We start from the raw sequence: 24,102 nt of genomic DNA, 5'->3' as shown, positions 1-24,102 counted from the left end.
GCCTCGTGTTGTGAGCTGCCTCGTGGTGCTTGGTGGGCTGAGCCAGGACACTCTCTGAAATATGATTCTTCGTGCCTGAGACTTGGGAGCTCCTCGTCACTCACACTTCAGTTTCTGGTTCCCACCTATTCTTACTGCTTTGTATTTCTCACATCCTCCTCTTCCTTCCCGTGGTGGTCTCTGTTTACGGCCCTCCATCCCTGTCCCTTTCCAGACTTGCCCTCCTATAACCAACCCCCCCATCCTTCTACCCATAGAGTGCTTCTTTCCCACACACGGATCTGATCCCTACGGGGCCCCCAGTAGCTCCCAGCCTGGACAAGCTGCTGCTGGAGCCGTATCAAGGCCCAGGTCCCCTGGAGCTGGGACTGCAGGCCAGCTCTCAGCCACCAGAGAAGAGCCCAGAATCTGTGACCCAGTCAGGGCTCAAGAGTCAGAGCCCCTAGCGGGAGGCAGTAAAGGGCTCAGAGACTTGCTCAAAGTTGATGAAAGGCAACCGAAAGGGACAAGGGATGATACACAGAGAACAGACTTGCCACCGTCTAAGTCTGCCAGCAGCGAGACTTGGGTCCCTCTTCCCAGACCAGATTGGGCTCTTGAAGAAGCAGTGAAACCAGAATAGACAAGGCCATGGGAAGCTCTTTCCCCACCTACCTCTCCAGCCTCAACTCCTAACATGAGCAGTGCCCCCAAATAAGTACTGTGTAGGTTTTTCCATTGCACCCTGTCCCCAGCATGCACCCACTGCCCCTCTGTCTCAAGAGACCCTTCCCTTCTGTCACTTGGCTGGTGAAAGTCTCATTTTCAGTCACTTCTAATGCATCTGCCTCTGCGAGACCCTCAGTTCTTCCACAACATCTTACATATGGTTTTTAAAATGTTTATTATTTTGAGAGCGCATGCGGACAGGGGAGGGGCAGAGAGAGAGGGAGACAGAGAATCCCAAGCAGGCTCTGCACCGTCAGCACGAAGCCTGACGCGGGGCTTGAACTCAGAAACCGTGAGATCATGACCTGAGCTGAAATAAAGAGTCGATGCTCAACCGGCTGAGCCACCTAGGCGCCCCTGAAGATCACGGGCATAGCACACCTGACTTTCTAGCAGCATTATGGATGCCTGGAGTGGAAGCACTGCACGTTCTTCATCAGTGGATGGGTGGATAAGCAAATGTGGTCCGTCCACACAGTGGGGTATTCCAGCCTTAACAAGGAAGCAAATTCTGACACGGCAAGAACGTCGAGGACATTGTGCTAAATGAAATCAGCTTGAGGGCAAAATAGGACAGAGCCTGTGATGCGAGATTCCTAGCCTGCTCCGATCCACAGACACAAACAATAGAGAGATGAGTGCCAGGGGCTTCGGGGGCAGTCAGTGGGCAGTTAGTGTCTCATGGTGACAGAGTTTGAGTTTTGCAAGGCAAGAAGGATTCTGGAGATTGCACGACCGTGTGAGTGTATGTAACACCCCTGAAGTGTACACCTAAGAAATGGGCTGGTAAATTTTGTGTTCTGTGCATTTTACCACAAAAACATAAAATTAAAGCATAAAAGGTAGCACTTGCAGCCTGCTGTGCCACTTGGGGTCTGTATCTCACAGTACCCTGAGGCTGCTTCAGGCCAGGGAGCATCCTATTTTCATCTTTGTTCCCCCAGAAAATGGCATCCTGCAGGGCACACAGTGGGTGCTGAGGGTCTGCTGGCTGGGACGGGAGGGAGTAACGTGCAGGTGTGAAGCAACCAGTATCAAAAACATACTTCCCAGGGGCGCCTGGGTGGCGCAGTCGGTTAAGCGTCCGACTTCAGCCAGGTCACGATCTCGCGGTCTGTGAGTTCGAGCCCCGCGTCAGGCTCTGGGCTGATGGCTCGGAGCCTGGAGCCTGTTTCCGATTCTGTGTCTCCCTCTCTCTCTGCCCCTCCCCCATTCATACTCTGTCTCTCTCTGTCCCAAAAATAAATAAACGTTGAAAAAAAAAAAATACTTCCCAGCCAGCTCCTGCAAGCGACCCCGCACCTAGATGTGTTAGATATCTGAAGAACTATTCTTTCAAGCTCCTTCTACCACAGACCCGTTGAGTGGACTGTAGCCATAATGTGATGATTATACCCTTGCAACACGGAAGAAGAAATGTTGAACTTAATGCCCAAATGATACCCAGGGAGCAGCTGTAGTAAATCACATGGCAAAAGCTGGCTCCTGATTATTTCCGGCCTTAATGCAGGTGAGGAGAGGGCTGCTGTGCCGGGAAACGTTAACTGTAGCTCTTAATGAAGTTCTGTCCCTGTGAGCACCGTCAGGGATGTTTGCTGGCTCACAGCGTGTCCATCAGATGGCATGTTCTAAACGTAATTCTGTTAATCTGCATGCATCTTAAATTTCTCTTGAAGCCATAAATTATGAATCACCTAAGAAACTGTAGTACAACTTAGAAACATAACAGATTTGTATTTTTTGGTCTTTACCCCCAAATCATAGGATTCTCTGAGATTCTCAATGTTGGGGGTAGGGATCGAATTTGGAGATAGTTGCAATAATGCCAATAACTTTTGTGTCTTGGTCCACTGGTGGTGTCGCCTTTGGCTCCGTTTATGTCATTGGTGATCATATCCAGGCTTCAGAGTCACGAAGTGACTTCACTGCCTATGTAGGTCCCAGGTATCGTTTCCTCCCCACCCACCCCAGCATTTAGGGACACCACCGCCCCCGTCCTTTGGGGTTGGGTTTGCTCGGGAGAGGCTGTTGTGGGGTCGACGATGTGGGAATGTGCCAACACAGCAGAAGCAGTGCTTTATTCTTCCAGCTTTTTCCTCTACTGTCCAGATTCCCCGGAGTTCTAATAAACAGGAAAATGTAACAGGTAGTAAACAGGTTTCTAGTTAATGGAAGAAATAACAAGTAAAAATAAAGAGCCCAAATGAGGTAAATAGCACCCGAGGCTTCCTGGTTAGATTCTAAACACTGGCTGCATTTTTCATTTAGATGATTTTGTGGTTGATTTGATCATTTAAAAAAAAATTTTTTTTTTCAACGTTTATTTATTTTTGGGACAGAGAGAGACAGAGCATGAACGGGGGAGGGGCAGAGAGAGAGGGAGACACAGAATCGGAAACAGGCTCCAGGCTCTGAGCCATCAGCCCAGAGCCTGACGCGGGGCTCGAACCCACAGACCGCGAGATCGTGACCTGGCTGAAGTAGGACGCTTAACCGACTGCGCCACCCAGGCGCCCCAGATTTGATCATTTTAAAGAGTACTGGGCCATTTTAAAGCATTTTCCAGCTCTAGAAGTAGATTGATTTTGGTTTGTTATTTTTTTTTTTCTTGCTCAGACCTATTACTTGGATAATACATTTTTACAGATGTGTACTAGACTTTGCTATAACGTGCAAAAATACTAGTTTCCTACATTTTCTTCTTTTTTACATAATATTTTTTCAAGAACCCCTCCCCTCACTCCAGCTTGCCTCCCTTCCCCTGCTGACTTCTTAATTCCTTGCTATCCAGGCTGTGGTACCTGTGTCACCTGGGAGCTTCTTGGAAATGCTGACTCTCAGGCCCACCCAGACCTCTTGTCTCTGAATTGCCTTGGAACAAGGCACCACCCTGGTAAAGTCCTCTCTCCCACAGGCAGTTGTGGATGACTCTAACTCATGATTTCTAGGAAATATCCTTTGACAGTTTGAAATTGGGCTCATGAATTATCCCACCCTCTGTGACTGAGCATGACACTCTAGAAAGTTCTATGCTACCACCCTGCTGATTTATTTACTTTTCTATTCTGCAAGTCATGAATTTACATTAGAATTTAATTCTCTATGACTCCAGGTTTAAGCATGCATTTGCCTTTTCAGTGTAGTCTGGCTGCCTCATAGACAACATTCCTTTTTCTCTGTGGCTTCCCCATATCCTCCTACAGGGATTTGGGTCTAGAGTCGGGGACAGCCCAGTGTAGCAATATATCTAAGGCCCTTTCACCACCCAGTGGGATGAAAAATTAGCCTCACTGCCCCAAGCAGAACACTAGGTCTGTCTGGCCTGTTGGCCAGGTGCTCTATGTTCTTCTCCTAGCTTCAGCCGTAGGTGCCTGTTCTTCCTGTTGACAACTAGCCCACCTGACCACAGGTACCACCTCTTTGCTCAGAGCTGTGGGCTCTTTTGTCCACTCACCACAGTATATTCCCCTGTATCCACTTCATGCTCTAAATATCAGGTGATGGGATCTGTGGGGTAGGCCAGTTCCTTGCTGGCAGCCACACCTCTCCCCACTTTCTTCGGGCCAGGCAGAGGGACATAACGAGGTGCCAGGCCATCCACGTGATGAAGAGGCCATCAGCAGAATGGACAAGGAACAGGCAGAACTGGGTTTGAGTCTGTCCTGCCCCATTTGGACTCTGTTACTTCAGGCAGGCTAATTAACCTTACTAAGCCTCTGTCTTCTCTTTTGCAAAATGAAAGTCATAGGTCCTCTAGGGTTGTGCACCTCCAACGAGATGAGACGCCCAGCACCAAAACCAGCACAAAACAAATGCTCAGACGACGATCGTGTAGAATGGCCATAACCAGTTTTGATGTGTAAGTTGTTGTCTGCAACAACTAAAAATGAGGGCATGGCCATTTGAGTTAGTATTTATGGTTATAGGATCTGTTTGCCACGTCTGTCTTCTCTGTCCGGCTTATCCTGTACCTCAACACTATGGCGATAGATTTTCCATAAGTTTCTCCCATCCTGACTTAAACACCTCAATTCTGTACAAAATGCCCATTTGGCGCAGGACACCGCATGCAATACAAAGAATACGAAGCTGAATCTGTTTCAGATCCCAGTAGAAGAAAGTCCAGTAGAAGAAAGGAGGTTGTATAAAAATGGCTACTAAATAAGCTAGAAGGCGGTCAGAGTTTTTATCGAAGTTTAGAAAAAGATGACCTACCTCTTCTGGGTGGGAGGAGCCCGCATGAAGGAACAGGAGGAGCATTTCCGAGGTATTAGGCACTTGAGGTAGACTTGGTGACATGTGGGTAGGATCTCAGCAGGTGGAAAGCATGGGAAGGGCGTCCGGGCTGGTGGGACCAGCGTAAGCAGAGGTGTGATGCCTTGATCCAGCGAGTGAAGAGCATTTGAGGGAATGAATTACCAGGTGTGTAGCACACACTCTCACGTTTCATCTTCACAACCTTCCAGGTCACCCCAAGGGAGCCGACTCATGGAGGTTAAGGACGGAGAGTCAGTTGGAACACTCCCGTAGAAGGGACTTCCTGGGACCGCATGACAGGCAGGGAGCTGCCCTGTAGAAGCTCATTCTGAGAGGAGGGCACCCGTGATCCACGGTGGGAAGAGGCAGGGGAGAGGGAGCCAGTAGCCACCCTGTTCCCCTAGCAGGTCGTAATGGCGAAAGTGAGTCCACTGTTTGGAATCAGACTGATGTGGATTAAAACAAAGCTGTCACGCCCAGGTGCGTGAATGCACAGAGAAAACAGGTGGGGGCCAAAACTGGTGTCCTGTTTCTGGAGGGTAGTTTGGCAGTACTTGACAGCCTCCTTTGAAAGTGCTTATACCTGTTTCTCAGCAATTCCACATCTGAGAGTTTATCTCAAGGAAGTAATTAGGGCTGTTTTCAGAGATTTGGCTTCAAGGATATTTAACACAGAGTTACTACTTACAATCGCAAAATATTGGACACAGCCTGAATGTCCCCAAATGGAGGGTTTGTTAAATAAATGATCGCATATACGGTAATATTATATGGCCATTAAAATATTTTCTTGAAATACTAAGTGAAAACAGATTACTACAATATGTTCACATTAATCTCATTTTGTGTAAATATACGAGCTTGTATCTTAACATATGCATACACTTAATTCCAGACAGAAAATACATCCTCTAAAGAATGGTTTTAAATCAAAGTGTTAGGGTTATGACTAGTATTTATTAAGTTTCTGCATTCATTTGCACTGATTATGGTCAAGAAAAGAGTTTTGTTTTCTAAAAGGTAATGCAGAGGTCCCTGGGTGGCTCAGTCAGTTGAATGTCCGACCCTCGATTTTGGCTCAGGTCATGATCCCAAGGTCCTGGGATCGAGCCCCACATCTGGCGCCTGGAGCCTCCTTAAGATTTTCCCTCTCTCTCTCCTGCCCCTCTCCCCTGCTCGCGTGCACGCTCTCTCTCAAAAAAACTAAATCGAGGTAACACAGCCTTGCACTCAGGTCAGGGACTGAATCATAAAACATTGTGGAGGTAGCATCTTTAGGGCTTGATACCATGCGGGACTAGGAGAAAGCTGGAGAAGGAGGGTGAATGTGTTGAGCCCATGAGCCCAGGAAAGAAGTCATGAGATTAAAATGGAGAAGTTGGAAAAGCAGCTATTTTGAGTGGGAAATTATGTGTTAATCATGTTGCATTTGATCTAGAAGAGATCTCCGTTGAGAACACGGAGAAATACACAGAAGCCATGTTATGTCTAGACTAGTATACTAGGACCTACCCATGTGTAGAAAATGACTCCTCTGGGGGTGCCTGGATGGCGCAGTCGGTTAAGCGTCTGACTTCAGCCAGGTCACGATCTCGCACTCCGTGAGTTCGAGCCCCGCGTTGGGCTCTGGGCTGATGGCTCAGAGCCTGGAGCCTGTTTCCGATTCTGTGTCTCCCTCTCTCTCTGCCCCTCCCCCGTTCATGCTCTGTCTCTCTCTGTCCCAAAAATAAATAAACGTTGAAAAAAAAAATTAAAAAAAAAAATGACTCCTCTGTGAAATATAGATTAGGACCTACCATAAGGTACAAAATGGCTATAAAGATTATAAAATTTGGTGAAGCCACTTTCCTTGTGTTTATCTCTTATTTGATCTAGAAAGAGAACTTGATCTAGATTTGATCTAGAAATGTCTAACGTGCTGGTGTGGTTGTCAGGAACCAGCCTCAGCCTAGTTGGGGAAACATATGGGGATAGTTGCAAATCAGCTAAAATAAGAGTATCTTCAAGTATTTCTTTGGTTTTGAGAATGTAAACTAACTGATATTGGTGATATTCTCCGTGGGAAATTTCCTTTTATGTAATACACCTCTTATGTAATACAACCTCTTGGTGAACTGTGAAAGACACAGGCTATGGTTTTGATGACTGGAGAGTAGAGGGAAATAGCCAGAACCAGGTTTTCTTTGAATTTCCTGTTTGTTTTTACCCTCACTTGAGTTTGGAGACCACAGACCTGTGGTTGTGGGCAGGCCTCTGCCCCCCTCTCATATCCCAGCCCTTTACCAAAAGTCTACAAATGTTCCAGTTTGCACAGATGGATCAGTTATAGTTGTGATGATAGCACGGGAACGTACACACTTTCTCAGAGACACAATTCTTGCCTGTATCTTGATACCTGTTGATTTACATTTGAGAACACGGAGAGATACACAGAAGCACACAGAAGCCATGTATGTCTAGACTAGTATACTAGGACCTACCCATGTTCAGAAAATGACCCATCTGTGAAATATAAACTAGGACCTACTGTAAGGTATAAAGTGGCTATGAAGATTATAAAATTTGGTGAAGCCACTTTTCCTAACGTTTATCTCTGTAAAAGTAGACTCGCTCTTGAAATGCCATCAGTGATCGTTGTGTAAGTTAAGCTTTAAAACTTGGGAAGTACTCAAATGAGATAATATGTAAAGTTCCCAGCATAGAATCAGTGCTCAGAAAGTTATTCTCTGTTGAAAGTTGTGAGTTTTAAAAATTTACAAATGTTTGAAAGCCTGTCCTGTGCCCTTCATTGATTCCAGATACCTAGATGAGATGATATCATCTCTTGGGAAGCTCCCACCAGGGAATTTGTAGTTGGGTAAGCTCTTTGGTTTAAAAAAAAAAAAAAAAAAAACAACCCACAACAGTTTCTGCATATAGGTTTAAATGCACACAGCTGACAACAAATTTTGTGCAATACAGTTTCGTTCTTGACTGGCATTTTACCTGCTTTATATTGATTCTTTGATCTTATTGTCAGTGTATTTAATTTCCTTGTGCTTTGGTTCTAATAACCAGACTGATACTGGACACGTATTTTTCCCAAGGGGGTAATTGTGAGTATTAATTACTTTGTAAAATGCCTTTTGAACTGCTCAGATGAAAGGCCCCATATAAATAGCAAATGTTATTTGTGTTGTTGTTGTCGATGATGATCTCATTATGGGTATTTCAGCTACTGGCTACTGTTTTTTAAGACACTGAGACTTGCATTTTAAAACGTTAAGATGTTTCCTTTTGAGACAGAATGTAATCAGGTGTTTAATAGCCAGAAATGATTTGGTTGTTCTACCAAAGAATAATTATATCACCTCTTATGTAATAGAATTCTGGGAAAATGATTACCTGTTTATGTATTGCTTCTGACTTGTTGACAAACTAAAATTATCCAAGAAATTCTTAAGGTTCAAAATAACCAGACACTAGGAATAAAGCTAATTTTGAAACTTACTTATCAACCCTTAGTAGATTGCTGGGTTTTCACTGCTGGCAGGCTGATTGTGCTATTTTTAACTTTTCTTTAGACCAATGGATCTCAACCAGGGGCAGTTCCCCCACCCACCGAAGGGACACAAGGGACATTTGTTAATGTCTGACATTTTCGGTTGCCACAATCGGGAGGTGCTTTTGGTATCTAGTAGGTAGAGCGCAGGGATAGCAACAAACATTTTACAATGTACAGGACAGCTCTCTACAACAAAGAATAATCCAGCCCAAAATGTCAACAGTGCCAAAGTTGAGAAACTCTTGGACTACATTCAATATAGAACTTCCTTAATCTGTCTTCAACAACCAGAGTTTCTCCTGATACATTGTGTTTTGTGACTTCTTAATCCCCTCCTGGATCTCTTTACAGGTTGGCATTGTGGGAAGAACAGGAGCTGGAAAAAGTTCCCTCATCTCAGCCCTTTTTAGATTGTCAGAACCAGAAGGTAAAATTTGGATTGATAAGATCTTGACAACTGAAATTGGGCTCCACGACTTAAGGAAGAAAATGTCCATCATACCTCAGGTATACAAGTCAGAGCATCCTCACATGTCCTTTTTATAAGAGAACCTAAGTTTAATTGCTTTTACTTTTATTCCTTTTTTTTTTTTTTTTAAGTTGAAGGATTGATCCTTTTGCCCCAATAGAACATATTTTTAACAGGAAGTATTTTCATCGGATACCAGGTTTTGTTTTTGGGCGCGTGCACGTGCATGTGTGTGTGATTTAATAACTTACCCGGTGAAATGTCTGGACTCTAACTTCCCCAAGTACCCCAGAGTTATCCACTGATAACCACATGATTCTGAAAAGAAAATGATGAATGATAGGTTTAGCTCCTGAGAGGCTTCTGTAGGGAAATGTGGATTTTAAATGTTTTAGTGGTAGACTTTTGCTGTAGGAAATGTAACTTCTCAAAGGTAATTCTCTCCATGGAGGGCTTTCTGTGAAACTGGTGGGCTTTGAGAATTACTGTGTATATGGATGCTTTGGGGAGACTTAGAATCTAGCCATTAGTAAATGATTGTAACCAGGAAGCAGTAGAGAATAGTGAGAAAAATACAGGACAAGGAATCCCATGTCTCTGGACCTCAGGTTTCTCTCCCACAAAAGGCATCTCCTGGAGCCGTTGTGAGGACTGGGTCAGCGGCTGTGGAGTGCTGCTCGCAGACCCAGGACCTGGCTGCTGTGATGATGGAGGGTGCAGTTGGCCATCTCTTTCTGGGCTTTGATTCTGTTCCCTTATTCTGCTTCTTAATAGAAGTATGACTTTCAGGAAATGTTTTAGTGATTGGATAATGCACAGTAGAAGCACCTTTCATTCCTTGTGGTCCATCATTTCAGTTTCAGTAAAAATTCAGAAGGTATTGGGAGCCTGGGTGGCTCAGTCAGTTGAGCATCTGACTTTGGCTCAGTTCACTATCTTGCCATCAGCGTGTTTGAGCCCTGCATCAGGCTCTGTGCTGACAGCTCGGAGCCTGCTTCAGATTCTGTGTCTCCCTCTCTCTGTCTCTCTCTGCCCCTCCCCTACTCATGCATGTGCACGCACACTTTCTCTCAAACATTAAAAATTTTTTTTTTTTTAAATCAGGATACTCCTTTCAGAACCACAATGAGATGCCATCTCATCCCCAATAGTCACTACTATCAATAAAACGGAAAACACTGGGGCACCTGGCTGGCTCAGTAGAGCATGTGACTCTTAATCTTGGGGTCATATGTTCAAGCTCCACCTTGGGTATAGAGATTACTTAAAAAAAAAAAAAAGTAAGGGAGGGAGGGAGAGAGGGAGGGAAGGGAAAGAAAACACCAAGTGCTTGGAAGTTAGTGGGAGAGTTTGAACCCTTGTTCATTGCTTGTGTGGGTATAAAATGAGGCCACTGTGGGAAACAACAGAGTTTCCTTAAAAATACAAAAATAGGATCACATAGGAATGATCATATAGAATGATCTTATCCTATTACCAACTCCACCTCTGATTTTGTAGCCAAAATCATCGAAAACAAATTCTAAGAGGTACTTGTACACCCATATTCATAGTAGTGGTATTCACAAGAGCGAAACTGTGTAAGTGTTCCAGATGTCCTTAGGTAGGTGAGTGGAGAAAGTGTGGTGTGTTCACACAGTGGACTATTATCCGGCCTGCAAAAGGAAGGAAATTCTGACATGAGCTAAGGCATAGATGAACTTTGACATTGTGCCAAGTGAAAGAAACCAGTCACAAAAGGACAAATACCCTAGGATTCCACTCCCATGAAGTACTTAAGCAGTCAGTTTCCTGGAGACAGGAAGTAGAATGGTGGTCGCCAGGGGCTAGAGGGAGGGATGGAGAGTTAGTTTAATGGATACAGAGTTTGGAATTACAAAGAAGAATTGTGGACCTAGACGGTGGTGATGGCTACACAGTGATGTGAATGCATTTTAATACCACCGAATTGGTCACTTAAAAATGATTAAAGTGGTAAATTTTGTGTTATGTGTACTTTAGCACAATTAAAAAATTTTTAATAACTCCTATCCCTGATGCTTCTATGCTTTGTCTTTTTTTTTAATTGAAGAATAATTGACATACAGTATTAGATTCAGGTGTATAACACTGTGACTCGGTACTTACATACATTATGAAATGGTCCTCACGGTACATCTGGTGACCTTTTCTCCACCTGTCACCTTATCATCTTCATCTATTTTATCCATTCGGAAAAAAGAAATTTGTTTTTTAAAATATCCCTTTCAGGAAAAATGGAAAGGAATTTGCAGCACTTTCAACCCCTATATTTAAAGATTTCCTCTGGCTGTTAGATTCATGACTTCGTGACTACAGTAGAAAGTAAATGAGTTGAAATTCCCAAGTTTTGTATTTCGGTTGTACCTATCTCTGAAATGGGCCAAACGAGATTAGTGAGCAGAAACAATGGGCGTGCCTGTAAAGTACTTTCATGTCCTTGGATGAAAGGACCTAGGAACACGTCCCGTGTTATTTTTAATGCTTCTTAATAAGAAATGGTTGTATGCTTGTGTACATAAAAGAACTGTATAAATAAAGAAATAACGTTGGATGTTTCTTGGCTCTGCCAGTAATGTTTTGGAAGCACATCTGAGCAAAGACTAAATACACCTTGACATCACCACAGGTTTTGGTCCTCTTCCATAACTTCCCACCCTACTTTGGAGCATGCTGTAGGTGCATACTCCGGAGAGCATGCTTACAAAACAGTACTAAGCTTTGTACCCATGGAGATAATGATCACCAACCATTGTAAACACACAACCTTTCATTTTTCACTTTGTGTGCCTTTGTCTCTAAGGGGCAATGTTTGTTGATTAAAGAGAGTCTAGAGAGACCGTGTAATGTGTAAAGGGTCCCAGGGTATCTTCTAGGAGGCAGCCAGGATAGAATCTTTAAGATCACATGACCCATATTTTTATTCCTGCCCAGTCTCAGGACTGTGTGAGTGACCCTGATGACATCACTTGGCCTCCGAGCTCCAGTGTCCTCGTCTTTAAGCCAGGTCTAGTAATTGCTGCCTCACAGGTTTGTCATGAAGATTTAACCGGATGAGAAAACGTCTGTGGCCCAATGCCTTGCTCTTAGAAATTCTTAGGAAATAGTTACTATTTTTACTAAGGATCAGGGCACTAGCCTTTTGGGTGTTCTGGTTACTTACGTAAAAGTAAGTAACAGGTTCTGTAAGGACTTTGCTCTTTAATTTCTATTTATGTTTTTGTGATCCCTGGTGATTTCCTTTACATCTGTTGCTTATCACACAAACCAGATTATTTCTATAAACTTAAAAGAGTGAAACAAAAGTGTGCACAATAAGAATTCGAGGGTAAAGTGTAACAGAAACCTATCAGCGTTCTTCTCGCAAGGAACAAGAGAGAACATCACTTTGTTTTCTGGCCTCCCTCCCACCTGCTCTTTCCCGACCACCGCTCTGTACCCCACTGATACGCTGCAGTGCCCCCTGAAGACCCTGGCATCCTTTCTCCACTCCCCCCACATGCTCGCTTTTTTCTAGCTCTTCCGGAGGCTGTGTCTCCAATTTCTGTTGCTCCTGTGCTTGTTTTAATCCCAGATGAGTTACACAAGTGTGAATAACTCCTAATATTTGTGGAATCCTTCACATATTTGAGCCTCTTTCCCTACTGTCTCCGCCTTCATCCTCACAATTTTATGGTTATCTTCATCTGACCCATTTAAAAATTGAGGCACAATGAGTTTAACCCACTTTACGAGCATGTGGCAGAGCCAGGGTTCCTGTTTATGTCAAGAATGTTCTCGGGCAGGTAACCGCTCCTCCAGGGACCAGAGCACATTGGTGACTGCAGTCCCCCCTACAACTGCTGTGTAGCACAATTCCGCGGGCACACTCATGCAGACACAAATATTCCACAAAACATGATTACTCTTAGTGCTCTGCACTCTACTTGCTATTATATCCATTCTGTTCTAGTTCATAGAAAAGACAAAATGGTCATGAGGCACAGAATTAATTTCATGATCCGTTGGCTGCACCTGCAGTTTGAAAACCACGTTCCCTCACTGTTCCCTGCTTGGCTGGGCTCCTGATACATGTTAGCCCCATACCTCGAGCCCTGGTGGTGGTCCTGATTCTCACAGCAGCCCTACAGGGTTAGCCCTGTTTTCCAGTAAGGAAACAAAGGCTGCTGGATACAGTTAACTCAAGGCACACTCAGCACTAAAAGAAAATCAATTTAGGAAAAGGGGTTAATTCCCTTAAGTGTCATGGGCTAGCGTCAGGAGAAGATACTCGAAATCTTACCTTGCTAGAGCTGAGAGCCCTCTCTCTTGACAGTGTGACTGGCTGCAGAGGTGGGAACAGCTGTTGGCCTGGTCCCTTAAAGGACGACTTCCACCACTCTTTCCACCAAAATGAATAGGAAACCGTCTCCTTGTGTCTCAGCACCCTGGTTTAGGAAACTAGGGAGTTTGGAGCTGTCTCTGCAGAGCAGAATGAAGACATGTTGCTTGGAGTTCCCGGTTTAGGTGAGCCAGGTCGGCGCCCTGTTCCCTGGCTCTGTCTCGCTGTGATCCTGGCTGCAGCGGTGAGCTTCTGTGGCGGCCCCGCGCTGCCAGGCTCGTCTCAGTCACTGCTGACCACGCCATCAGAGATCAGAACTGGGAGAGGTGTGATAGCAGCCAGGGCCGTCGTGGGAACGGGAGGCAAGGGAGCGGTGGGGATAGTTGGGGGCCAGTCCCGCAGGGAACTTGGGAAAACACTGTATTCTTTGAATGTACTCCTTGATTTGTACAATTTATGGAGGAAGTAAAACATGAAAGTGCTTTCTAAATAATTTTACAAACAGAATGGGTAGCCAAAATGGACACTTCCTTTGCGCTCCTTTGCGCTTTCTTTGCGTCTTTAAATAGTTAAACGCATTCCCCAAAGAGAATAGCAAGATGAGATTATATTTAGGGAATAACTTACTTATCTGAAAGGATCTGGGAAAACGGATTTCAAAACTTTTTTGGATGGATTCTCTACATCTAAGGCCCCTTTCCTTTTGGCACCAAGAAAATGTTTTCAGTGGAAAAGTGATTCCATGCAAATTCATTATTTACGATTGCACCCCAAGGGTTGGCACAGATCAACAGCTATCATCTTCATCGTGATTAAACAGATTCGCTTTTTATATTTAATAGACTTTTTAAAATCAAAGCAAAACCTAGATATTTTTTAAGCAGTCCACTGTGCTCCTTTGGTATTTCTATTCCCTGGGTTATCCTCAGTGGGTTGGAAAAGGCTAAGCGAAGCTGTCTCTTTAAGACTTCTTCGTTATTACCTGGTTTTCTTTTCTCTCTTTTTTTTTCTTCCCTTGTTGAGAACAAAACTCAGAGAGAGAGAAGAGGTGGGTATGCTGTTACTAGTAAAGAAATACAACTGGATTCTAGCCTAATGGAGTCGGCCTTTTGTTTCTGACACTGAAGTCTTCATTAAAGCCCTTGGAACTGCTCCCCAGAGCTCCTGACCTTTCTGTATCGAAAGAGGACTTTACACGACTTAAATTCTTTTTCCTTTGTCGGCAAACAATGTTCTTTTCTTCTGAATATGGATGATGATCGGTTCATTCAGGGGCTACAGGATTTTTAAAAAAAGAAAAAAAAAAGGAAATCAAGATTTAAAGCTACTTCAGGTGATTGTCTCATTCTTGCAACTGGGAGACGAGCTGCCCTTAATAAAGGTGCTTTGCTCAGAAATGAAAATGTAGCTGTCAGGACGCATGGAACCAGCAGCCGCTCTGGGGGATATATTTTAGTAGAGGGCGGTTTCCTGGTTGGGGGCTGGCGTGATTAGGGTACAGTAAAGTGTTGTGCTTTCTCTGCCTGGTTTGTAACCACTTGTATGGTTTTTGTCTTGGACCAGGGTCGTTTTAAGCTTCTGAAGGTTAGTGGGTAGGGTTTCTTTTTGGGATAATGAGAGGTTTGTCTTCCAGTAGCATACACAAAAGGGCTAACAAGACCATGGTTCTCAGTCTCCCCGTTGTGTTGAGGGATTATCAATTTACTACGCCAAATGCTTTGATTCAGAGGTGGCCATTTTGGGTCACATGGCTGATACGAACTTGTGGTATGTTTGTAACAAAGGAAAAAATTGCTGAACATGGCACAAAAGATAAAAAGAAAAAAAAAGTCAACTTGAAACTGATAAAAAAAAAAAAAAAAAAACAACAACAACCAGGTTTGATACTAACGTTTCAGTTAAAATATTACCCCAAACAAAAACATTGGTTTACCTAACCGTAGCATGCCAGCTAACTCTTATTAAATGAGGTTTAATTGTGTACCTTCAGAAAAATATATACTTAGGCTAATATATTTAGTGTATATGTTTACATGAAGGTTGTATGTCCTACCATAAATCTCTGCACTGAAATGTTCTGCCTGCAAACATTTTTTACAACACTTATTCATTATAAGATTAGTTTATTAACTTCAATTGCTTGGAGGTGGGTACTTTAAATAATAGTACCTATCAGAAATGATAATTAATTTGACCCTTATCTGCTCTTGCAGTGTGTGTCTCCTGTGAATACTTTTATCACCTTTTGAAGATAATATAGTGGTTTCTTACTTGGCAAGTGGATAAAAGCGGAATAGATAGAAACCAAAACGAGCACCATGCATAAAGCACACGGGCATGGTGAAACAGACACTGTTAACAAATTGCCTGCTGCTTTTAAAGAAAAAGGCAGCTTCATTCAGCTAATCTTTTAATAAATCATTCTCTTCATTCAAGTTTTGATCGAAATTGTGCTCATTTTGGAATACATCTTTGCATGTCATAACAAAAAAAATATTCTAGTTTACTGAACTACTTTGTTCTAATAGCTGCTAACTAAACATGAGCAGTCGCCTACTGTATCCCTTTAGGTTGACTGTATGGATTTAAGTGGGGACCCTTCTTGCATTGGGAAATGCTGAAAATGTAACTTTTTCTATTTATGATAGCAGTGACTTGCTGATAATTAACAGGGCCTCCTTAAGGCCTACAGATAGCTGAGGTCTCTGTTTAAAACTCAGCATAAAGCTGCTGCAGGCTCAGCATCAGAGTGAGCAACTTCGATCTCGGCAACAAGTCCCACATTAGTGCCCCAGTCTTTGGAGAGATGGATCCATTTCAGGAACTTTCCCAAAGAGAAAAAGGTGAAGGGGGTGACGAGAGGGACCCTTCCTGTTAATGAAGTAGGCGATCGAACTTTAAACGTGTGCTCCTGTGCCTGTCCTGTTGAACCACCCAAACCGTGGCTCCCAAATGGGCAGATACAGGGCCTTTTCATCGTTTCACAAAGGAAGAAAGGTCTGTCTTTTAACAACAAGGCAGTTTTTTGGTAGGTGAGCTTAGGTAACACTTCCATAGAGCGTACTTTGAAAGCCTGGTGGACACTTTTTCCTAGACTTCTTACCGGATGTGCATTTGCACTGTGACAGGCACATGAAGGCCAACAGGTCACGTAAACCTGGATAGGCTCGTGGTTGCTATGAACAGAGACCACCTCCCACTTCTTTCACTGGCTTGAAGCCCATCCCTTAGCCTGTTCTCTTTCAGCCCCTTCATCTCCTTAACCACCAGTCCTCAGAGTCTCTCAGCTTGGGCCCCGGAGTGGATACTGCCCATGGTTCAGAGCCTTGGCGGGACGGGGCAGAGCATCAGGAAGTGAGGAAGGTTGGGTAGCAGCCCTCCCCCATCTGGCCCTGTCGTTTTTATAAACCTCAGAGAATCAGCTGGAGGAGGAGACGCATTGGCCTTGATGGACTCTTTGAGTTGATAATTACAAAGTAAGATCAAGTAGAATCTGAAGAATTTCTGAAGTAGGATGAATGAAGAATTTAAAATCCCAAATAGAATGATGATTATTCCCCTGACAAGGAACTCTTACTGTTGCTTAAATTGTTGTTCAGTCTTTGGTCCTAAGTTCGGTAGTTTTAGGGTAGACTATTTATTTATTTATGACAGTGAAAATTTTCTTTTATGAAGCTTTGCATATAAAATTGTGCCCCAAAATTAAAATAGTAGAAAGATAAAATAAGTATTGCAGTAGATAATAGGAAAAAAGGTGCTGTATTGGGTTGAATTGTGGTTCCTCCAAAGATATGTCCAAGTCCTAACCCCTGGTACCGTGGTCTTTGGAGGTGTAATTAAGTGAAGGATCTCAGGATTGACTGGGTGATGCGTATATCCCGTGATAAGTGTCCTTATAAGAAGAGGAGAAAAACACAGATGCAGCAGGGAGAAGGCTTATGAGAAAGTTAAGGGTGACTTTTAACTGGGGTCTTGGGATCGTGCAGTTCAGTAATTTATTCTTGAAACATTGAATGACCAGTGATTTTTCAGTGCTTTTGGGGCATATTGGCCACTTACTTGATAAAAATGATGTGTCCTTTTTAAATGTCTTTCAATATTTGGAATTTGCCTTCAGGCATGCACATTTTTTGGTGGCACACGTCTCTGTCTTCTGCATCCATTTGTCCCTCCTCAGTCTTAAAATTGAGACCATAGGAAAAGATGGTCCAGGAGGCTCTCTGAGTGTCATTCTTCTTCGCGGCTTGAGAAAAGTTTACCTTCTTAGTCCTCTCAGGCTTTTGAGAAGAGAGGAGGAATAGTCCAGCCCCAAGGTCAGGCAAGATTTGAGGCTGGCGATTCCCTCGAGCCGTGCTTGGATGCCTGTGGAAGAGTCCAATCTTCTCTGATTCCCCCATCTGTGTGCATCTCGGTGCTGTACCACCTCTAGTGTCTGCTGTCCGTGTTCTTACGGCCTGGGTTATCAGAGCCTTCCAGAAGAAAACGTTAATGGCCTACCTAAGGTTATGCACCAGATTCTCTCCTGAAACCCAGAAGGAGGCATATATTGCAAGAGTAATTTAATTGTGGCTCCTCCTGAAGCACATGAATAGGAAGAGCTATTTAAATTAAAATCATTTTATTATGACGCACGTCACAATGGGTTTCAGGTTATCCTCCCCTTGCAGTTAATAACGAGGTTCTGTGAGGCATGTAATCCTGATGCACAGACAAGATAATGTGGGGATTAGCTGATGCAAAACCATAGGCATCTCCTCGAGAATAAAGGCGCCACTGGGCCCATTAGTTTACATTCTCTTTGGACAAAAAACAGGATGTCCCCTTTGCACATGGGGACAGATTCCCAATCCAAGAAAACTCTTCTACCGAAGGAGGAAATATCCTGGCTTCTTCATCAGTGCAAATGGGAACATACTTGAGAGTTTGCTTTGAGTCACAAAGGTCAACTAATCGTCCTGTTGGTGTTTTCCAGTGTCACACCAGGATTGATAATAAACTGACATCTCTTGATGTAAAGCCCCTCAAATAATTATATCCTTGTTTTTCCTGTTTAAGCAGATATTACTAGGAAAGCATTTTCAAAAACCAAACCTTCATTTCTCTTCTTCAGTTTCTTCTTAAGACGACACACTTCAGCAGTTTCTTCTGTTAGTGTTCAGTGGTCCGGAAGACACTGGGGGTCAAACTTTGTAGGATGGAAAATTAATAGATATACTATTTTGTAAACAGGCATCTGCAACCTTCGTGTTAATGATTATAGTGAATTCTGGTTTTTATATTTTAATTCTGTTTTGGAATTTAGCATCGAAATAAAATGAAAAGAGGCTACAGTAATAACATTCACTATTCTGGAATATTTAGGAACCTGTTTTATTCACTGGAACAATGAGGAAAAATCTGGATCCCTTTAATGAACATACGGACGAGGAACTGTGGAGTGCCTTAACAGAGGTAACTTATAAAATGCAATTATTTTAAACTCGTTACCATCAGTATATATGTACGTACTTCTGGAATATTGCAGGTAGTTACTGGGAACTTAACTGGTTTAACTGACTGTCGACCACCCAGGAGAACATTGATGACGTGGATATACTTAAAATGTATGTATTGATGATGATGCGAACCAAAAATGAAGTGTCTCATGTTTTCACGGTTAACTTTCTTCCTAGAATGCAAAGCAACTAGATACGTATCTTACTTGTCTTCAGCAAAGCTTGAGGTTATATTTATGGATTCAAGTTTTGGTGGCCAGTTAGCCTGCAACGTATATTTCACTAATCTGTTCTTAGGGGGCACCCACTAAATAGAGACAATCATAGTTTTTCATTATTAACTGAAAGATAAATGAGCTCATCCTAATGAAATGCTTTGAAGTTTTGTAAGAAAGTGTTTGTAAAGGTAAATAATACAGCTAGAACGTGTAATAATTATTTTTGACAAATGTGTCATTTTAATGCTACTGAGTAAATGTAGGTAACAGGACCCCGGAACTTTTGCTAAGTTTTTATACCGATATATTCATCTCTAGAGGATGTTCTATTATTTGTGCAGCGTTTCCATTTGGACCATCTCTTTGAAATTCCCTGCCCTTGCATGGAAGGGCATGGAAGGATATCGGCTGTTAAGATGCTGTTGGTTTGTATATTTTAACACTAATCGTTCTGTGTATTTGCCCTCATTCTGCAATTGATTCCAAGCTCCCGGAAGTCAGAAACCACATCATACTTCCAAATCTTGGACTTCTAATCCCTCATGGGACCCAGCTCAGTCTTTTGCTTTTAAAAAGTCAGCCCTTAAGGGGCACCTGGGTGGTTCCGTCAGTTCAGTGTCCAACTCTTGATTTTGGCTCAGGTCACGATCTCACAACTGTGTGCCGACACCGTGGAGCCTGCTTGAGATTCTCTCTCCCTTTCACTCTGCTCCTTTCCTGTTCTGTCCCTCTCTCTCAAAAATAAATAAATAAACATTTAAAAAGTACCTAATAAATAGGTACTAAATATTTGATCTTTTCTTTTTGGGAACGTGTGGCTTGATTCTTTTTAAAAAAAATCTCTCACAGATCCCAGTGACTGATCACTCACATTGTGGTTGTTTTGCCTCAGTGTGTTTGTCATTTAGTGTCACCCTTCCAGGGAACACTCTGAAATCTTTCAGTTTATAGGTGAGCTGTGCCTGTGAGCGGGGAGAGTTGGAAGCTCGACGGTTTCCTGCCAGTAATTCTGGTTTCTGAAGGCATGTCAGTGCTGAGTCTTTACACACCCACCCTGCTTTCCAGTAACTGAAGGGATTTTATTTGCCTAAATTGGGCCGAATACTTCACCTTGTCCTTCCTACTTGAAAGCACTTGATCTCTGATTTCAGTTAAGTTTGTGAGTCTTTCTCCAGTGAAATTCTAGAAGAGGAGGTGTGTAGAACAACAGTTAGCCATCAAACCTAGGGAAAAATAGGACGATCCACTGCTCTTGAACTCCTGTGATAAACTTAATGGTGTAATTGTGGCACACCTCAATAAAACAGGAATTACTGGCAAATCATTTTTCTCTTTGTTTCAGAGCTTGAGATCTCTCCTCATAGATTCCCAGATAGTAAAATTACTCTAGAAACACATTGTCCCAGGACCATAAAGAAATGTTAATTAGGAGACAAACCATATAAAATCTTAGAACTTTGATCATCACTTGTATTTCATCTTCTTTCTTCTGCCAAAATTAAAATTTAGTAGCCTGCTAGAATTCTAAAAGTGATGTGTTGCAAGTGGTAATGGTAAGATTTACCTTTATTTTCAACTGCATTTGGAACTTCCTATAAATAGGAATAAACATGATGGTTTAACAAAGTGAAGTGAGTGGTTTTCGTGTGTTGCTTATGCAGCTGACCTCATTGCTTCGGCGCTCCCTCTCAGAGTGAGAAGTCATGGAACATGTACCTGATGAAGGCACCAAAACATAAACCTTGCTTATTTGGGGAGTAATGATAAGTGATTTTTTTTTCTTTTCCTCTTTGACTTTTCTGAATTCTCCAGATTTTCTCTCATGCACCTTATTGCTTTTATCATCTGGATCATACTCCTGGCAGATGAAATGCAACAGACCTTTCACAGTCATTGTAAAGGTTTCATGAGCCTGCTCAGGGAGGTTGGGATCATTCTGTAGTAGGTCAGGGACTCTTCACCTGGATTCCTTAGAATCTCCAGGCCTTTACACTATGGAATAAGAATCTTCCCTAAAAATTGTACCCATGGTGTAGTGTATGTGCATTTACCTGGAGAGACACCATACAGAGGATTCAGCATACAAGTCTAGTGCCATTCAGATTCTTCTGGATTTATCCTATTCAGTCTACCCATCGTCTCCGTGGCTTGCTGCGTCCCTTTACATCTGAACCTGAGCATCATAACCAGTCCTGCTCTTTAACAGATGGCAGGAGACCTGGTATCTTTGGCAGCTCCCTATAAGGTGGACTGAACACCCTGGTCAGCTGGTCTACAAGTGATGCCAAACTGGAAACTGGAACCCAAGTTCACAGGGTCGGCTTGAGAGCCAGTAAGAGAGCACTACTATTTTCTCTTCTTTAAGAACTTGAATTAAAAGGAAAAGATGCTTTTTTTTTTTTTTTTTTTAAGTCTTCTTAGCTGTGTTTTCTCCTCCTCTCTGGATGAGTTGGGTGTTCAGAAGGGAGACAGTTGGCCATCTCATCCAGGCTCTTTTTTCATATATTGACAAATAGCCATAAACCAAAGAAAGTTCATTAGAAATTAGTAGCGGTAAGGGCACTTGCAAAGCACCAGCAGTTCCTAAATATAAGTAATGACTAGAAATGAAGCAGTTTATTAGTCAAAGGGCAAAAGATCATACCAGATAAAACTCAGAAATTCAGCGGTATGTTACTTCTTTAAAAAAAAAAAACAAAACAGCTTTAATACTGGGATATGTGACCAAGAATATGGTACATTGGGGCACCTGGGTGGCTCATTTGGTTAAGCATCCATCTCTTGATTTCGACTCGGGTCATGATCTCACGGTTCATGGGTTCAAGCCCTGCATCAGGTTCTTCGTTGATGGTGTGGAGCCTGCTTGGCATTCTGTCTCCCTCTCTCTCTGCCCCTCCCCTGCTTGCGCGCACGCTCTCTCTCTCTCTCTCTCTTTCTCTTTCAAAATAAATGAACAAACATTAAAAAAATTTTGTTTTAAAGAATATGGTACATCATGTCAGAACTGTGGAGAAACCATCTAGTTACATTCAACACTGATGGTATCTCTATTAGAATACAGGTACATCTCATTATACAGGAAGCCAAGACCAAGAACTCTGAGCATCAGCAGTGTATACATGGGGAAATGTAATTCAGCTCTTGCTTTCCTGACATGTTGCATTTGCAGTTTCCCCTGGGCCATGTATTTTGGTCAATGGGCTCCCCCTTTACTTCATTTACTCTTGGCTTTGTTCTAGCAAAAGCCCTTGTCCACCTGTTGATTGCATTTCAGTGTCTCTCTTCTCTTTCTAGCCCACATCAGCCTTTCTTCTTTGAAAAGTCAGAAAGTTCCACGGAACGTGGAGATCATTGGACATCTGTGTTAACCTCCTGTGAGGGTGCTGGCACCTGGTGGATTCAGTACACGTAGTATATGATGATGGAAATGGGTGTCTTATAAATTCAGTTTATTATTTTCAATTTTGCTGTAATTATTTTCCTAAGCTTAAAAATCTGAAGTACTCTATACTAAGTCATTTTGGATACCATTATTTGACCTGTTTTCCTTAAACTATAATTTTTTTAATTAAATGCTTTGTACATTTTAAAATATTTCTTAATATTTATTTTTGAGAGAGAGAGACAGAGTATGAGTAAAGGAGAGGCAGAGAGAGAGGGAGACACAGAATCCGAAGCAGGCTCCAGGCTCTGAGTTGTCAATACAGAGCCTGACGCGAGGCTTGAACTCATAAAAACTGTGAGATCATGACCTGAGCCGAAGTTGGATGCTTAACCAACTGAGCCACCCAAGCGCCCCATATGCTTTGTACATTTTAAAGTACAACATTATGATATCTTGAAGGTACATAGTTGTAAAGAATACATTTCTTTTACAGTGACATTTAGTAAGAAAATAGTATTGTATAGATAATCTATATGGATATATTTTCCAATTTTTATAGGAACATATGTCACAAAATGGGATACACTTGTGGCTTCTTTCACACATCCAACAAGTACCCTTCAAGACTTTTTAGAGAGGCATCCTTATAGATTCTAGAACCCCTCCAGTCATTAAAAGAGACAGTAACTCTCTTGGAGTAAATCTCAGGGAGAAGATGGAAAATAAAGCCAATGCATATGTAATCAAGCTTCTGTGCTGATATAGGTGAAGAAGAAAAATAAAGCAGAACATGAAGGGATGGTAACTGACCACATTATGGATAGATGATACCTATTGATCTCTTAGTTTGTATCAAACACTGTTGGAAACCCTACACATACTGACTCATTTTCTATCCCAACGTTAGAAGGTAGACACCTTTGGAATTATTACAGTTTTATTTAAAGGTCAAGAAGTTAAGATAGAGAAAGTTCAGGAACTTGCCCAGTTGGCAGTACTCATGCTTAGGCAGTCTGGCTTCAAGGTCCCAATTCTTTATTTAAAAAATTTCAGGGGCACCTGGGTGGCTCAGTCGGTTAAGCATCCATCTCTTGATTTTGGCTCAGGTCATGATGTCACAGTTCATGAGATCGAGTCCCATGTCACTGACAGCACAGGGCCTGCTTGAGATTCTCTTTCTCAAAAATAAACAAACTTCCCCACTCGTGTGCGCACTCTCTCTCAATAATAACCTTTAAAATAAAATAAAAAATGTTAAATCACAAGAGAGTAGAAGTAATAGTATCATGAACACACATGTACCCTTCACCTAGATTCACTGGTTAATATATTGCCACATTTGCTTCCTCTTTTCTGCAGTCTCTGTGGTGCTCAACTGCTGGAAAACAAATTGCAGACATTTTCATTATAAGTTGTAATTCACCCTTAGGTACATAAATATATACCTTATAAGAGTAAGGACATCCTCCTACATAATCCTTATCTCACTCAAATGGAACGGTAATATTCTACTATCAGATAGGTTTTCAGATTCTCCAGTTGTAACCCCCACTTCCTGTGTTCTACCTCTCTCGCCTTTTTCTCGGTTCTAGTACTTAATTATAACTTGAATGTGTGAAAACACTACAGAGGGCCTTCATGTTTGTATCATTCTTATAATCAACCCTGATTCATAAATGAAGAAACG

General features: G+C 42.5%; 1 protein-coding gene across 5 annotated transcripts in view; it reads left to right on the top strand.

Moving 5' to 3' along the window:
- ABCC4 (ATP binding cassette subfamily C member 4) overlaps window positions 1–24,102 on the top strand; it is a 262,924-nt gene that overhangs the window by 212,491 nt on the left and 26,331 nt on the right. For all 5 annotated transcript variants that reach the window (XM_023252655.2, XM_023252659.2, XM_023252657.2 and 2 more), the window contains 2 exons: window positions 8,861–9,016; window positions 18,679–18,768. In XM_023252655.2, coding sequence (XP_023108423.1) covers window positions 8,861–9,016; window positions 18,679–18,768 — 246 coding nt within the window. The remainder of the gene's footprint in view (window positions 1–8,860; window positions 9,017–18,678; window positions 18,769–24,102) is intronic.

The sequence above is a fragment of the Felis catus genome, chromosome A1 (assembly GCF_018350175.1).
Source record: "Felis catus isolate Fca126 chromosome A1, F.catus_Fca126_mat1.0, whole genome shotgun sequence".
NCBI lineage: Eukaryota > Metazoa > Chordata > Mammalia > Carnivora > Felidae > Felis > Felis catus.
Note: the sequence above shows the minus strand (reverse complement) of the source record. Positions and strands in the feature narration are given on the sequence as shown.